This window comes from Nicotiana tabacum, chromosome 18 (genome assembly GCF_000715075.1).
Source record: "Nicotiana tabacum cultivar K326 chromosome 18, ASM71507v2, whole genome shotgun sequence".
Classification (NCBI taxonomy): Eukaryota; Viridiplantae; Streptophyta; class Magnoliopsida; order Solanales; family Solanaceae; genus Nicotiana; species Nicotiana tabacum.
The window spans coordinates 140,788,875-140,792,378 of NC_134097.1; the positions used below are offsets into that span (position 1 = coordinate 140,788,875).

The 3,504-nt window shown below is 32.6% G+C and overlaps 1 protein-coding gene across 1 annotated transcript; it reads left to right on the top strand.

Moving 5' to 3' along the window:
- Positions 1-879: 879 nt before the first annotated feature.
- Positions 880-2,374, top strand: LOC107820112 (3-ketoacyl-CoA synthase 3-like). Its single transcript, XM_016646331.2, has one exon. The coding sequence runs from the start codon at positions 954-956 to the stop codon at positions 2,349-2,351; it is 1,398 nt and encodes a 465-aa protein (XP_016501817.1). The 5' UTR covers positions 880-953; the 3' UTR covers positions 2,352-2,374.
- The last annotated feature ends 1,130 nt before the right edge of the window (positions 2,375-3,504 follow it).

A 3,504-nucleotide genomic window follows, 5' to 3' on the forward strand; every position in this document is an offset into this window, starting at 1 on the left:
CTTTCTTTCTTTTATACCTAATGTGTATACAAATATATATATATGCCTATAATAACGATGGTCAGTTTTGTTAGGACCGAAAGAACCCGGTGTCATACCGAAGCTGGTAAAGCAAACCTTGAACGACGATCAATCAAATAACAAAAGAAAAAGATATCAAAAGAGACATAAGTATTTAGCGTGATTAGGTCAATTGATCTACGTCCATAATGGAGATGAGCAATCCACTATATAAAAGAGAGTAGAAAATATCGAGAGAACAACTTCACAATGAGGTAAATACAAGTGACACATTAATATTTGTCCCGAAAAGTTCTCTTCCTAAATAAGACTCTCAAACCACTTATGACTACATTGTGGATGCTCGTGAATGAGAAGAAGGATCCACATTTATGAAAGTCCAAACTTTTTCTTCCAAGAAAGGTACTAGCCAAATACGAGGGATTTATAATTTTCTTCTAAAAGAAGAAAAACCCAATTATCGTAAATACGTTTTCCTTTCTTTCAACAGACATGAAAACCAAATATGATAATAAAATCATAACAAACCCCTAACAAGTTTTGGTTAATTCAGAAAGTTGATAGAAGTTAATCTTTCTTTCTTTTATACCTAATGTGTTATGATAATATATATATATATATATATATATATATATATATATATATATATATATATATATATATATATATATATATATATATATCCCGCCTTAAAGATTTGTTAGGGTCAAGCACCGGTCAGTTGGTGGGAGTTGAGAGAAGTCAAATATAAGTATCAAATATAGTATTTAGTAACATGTGCCAACTTGGATCCTTCTTTTTATACTCAAGACTTTGAATTAGATTTCTCATCACTAAAAAAAACAAGAGTGTTGGACGTACAAAAACACTTAGCTATTTTCCTTTCTCTCACTCTCTTTATCATTTAGTCTTCGATCCTTATTCTCTTTCTCATGGATCTCATTTCCATTTTGTTTTATGGTCTTCCTCTCTTTTATCTCCTCTTCTTGATATGGAAGATTATAGATCGAAAAAGACACCAAAATTGTTACATTTTGGACTACGAATGTCACAAGCCAACCGATGATCGAATGCTTAGCACAGGATTTTCGGGGGAAATTATTAGGAGAAACAAACATCTTGGCTTAAATGAGTACAAGTTTCTCTTAAAAGCTATTGTGAGCTCAGGCATTGGTGAACAAACATATGCACCAAGAAATGTCTTTTATTGTCGTGAAACATGTCCTACATATGAAGATGGAATTTTGGAAATGGAAGAATTTTTCCATGATAGTATTGACAAGGTCTTGAAAAGAAATGGAATATCCCCTAATGAAATCGATGTTCTCGTGGTGAATATATCCATGTTAACTTGCATGCCTTCTTTAGCTGGTCGAATAATCAATTATTACAAAATGAGGAAAGATATCAAAGTGTATAATATCACCGGGATGGGGTGCAGTGCTAGTCTCATATCGATAAATATCGTGGAAAATATTTTCAAGAATGAGAAGAATAAGGTTGCACTTATGGTAACATCTGAGTCCTTGAGTCCAAATTGGTACATAGGGAATAATAGGTCTATGATTCTTTCTAATTGTTTGTTTAGGTCAGGGGGGTGTGCAGTTCTTTTGACAAACAAAATGGCTTTGAAAAATAAGGCTATGTTCCAGTTGAAAAACCTAGTTAGAACACACCATGGTGCAAAAGATGAAGCTTATGATAGTTGCATACAAAAAGAAGATGATCAAGGTCACGTAGGTTTCCACCTTGATAAAACACTACCAAAGGCCGCGACGAAAGCACTAATCGATAATTTGAAAACAATTGCACCCTTAATTCTTCCAGTAAGAGAGTTACTTAGATTTGCAATTGTGTCACTTGTGAGAAAAATGAATTGGGGTTCAACAAAAGGAGGAGCTAAGCCAGTGATCAATTTCAAAACAGGTGTAGATCATATTTGTCTTCATACAGGAGGAAAAGCAGTAATTGATGGAGTTGGAACAAATTTGAATCTAAGTGAGTACGATTTAGAGCCAGCAAGAATGACTTTGCATAGATTTGGTAACACTTCAGCAAGTAGTCTTTGGTATGTGTTGGGTTATATGGAGGCTAAAGAAAGATTAAAGAAAGGTGATAAAGTGCTAATGATCAGCTTTGGTGCAGGGTTTAAGTGTAATAGTTGTTTGTGGGAAGTGTTAAGAGATTTAGGAGATGGAAATGTTTGGAAAGATTGCATTGATAATTATCCTCCAAAAAATACAGCCAATCCATTTTTGGAGAAGTTTGGGTGGATTCAAGATGAAGATCCAAACACCTTTTGTATTCCTGATGACATTGTTTTCCCTTGAGCTTTCGTTTTCTATTTTTTGTCTTTTTGTTGTAGTTGATATCTCAAATTGTCACTCAATTAATGGATATTGTTCAAGAATTTTTTTTTGTTTGTTTTGTAATAAAAAAATTATTTTATATTTGTCATCTTGACTTACAAAGTCACTCTACATATTTAGATGGTATTTTTTATGGTTATTTTAGTTGATGTAGAAATTCTTTTTTAATCCAATCATATAAAAAATAAAGCAAGATATTGCAGAAAAAAGACACTATAAGGAGTTTAGCCCTACTTAGCGAAATTCTTGAAAATGACTTTTGCGCCCATCAGGCATAAGTTCTAGTTTTAATGTGCGCATAAGTTAGTTCTCCTTATAAGACAAGAGTTCGGAACAATTGAGCGCTACATGCAACTTTTGTCTATGAGACAGATCTTTTGGTCAATTCGCAGGTTCACTAGATGGTCGGTCCGCCGATTACTTCTTTTATTTTTTTTGGGAACAGTCAATCTCAGCTAAAAAAAATTAAAATTATGTCATACTAATTACTAAATACTTTTTTGAGTGAATTTCTAATCTGACCCTAAATTATCACTTAACTCATTATTCCTTCCCCATTAATCACATTTGTTTTAATCCAATATCATGCTGGATTTGGATGTTGACAAGGAGAGGTAGTATCTGTACCGGAGCTAGACGTAGGCAAGGGGTTCAATCGAATCTTCTTTGCCGTTAAAATATATTGCATTAATAAGATAAAAATAAATTTTGTTACATTATTATTACATATGAACAGTAGAATTCTCTTCAAATGGGAGAAAATTCTAATGTAATGATGAACGGGTTGACAATCTATTTTAAGTCCAGCATATTCAAATTCCAATTATGTTGTTTTTGTTATAAATAGTATTTTATTTATGGTGAATGTCTATATTTTAGAGAGATTTTAGGGTTTGTTATTTGGTGGCTAAGTCACTTTTCGCCTATAAATAGAGGGGCTCTATTCCATTGTAATTCATCCCAAATCAATAAGAATTTTCTCTCCCTACTTTTCTCTGTAATACTCTTCTTCTTTTATTATTTAATAACATGTTATCAACACGAGACTCTAACCAATTGAGTATAAGCTTTGGGATTGAGCATAATGATTGTCAATTATTTCATTAACTTCCTT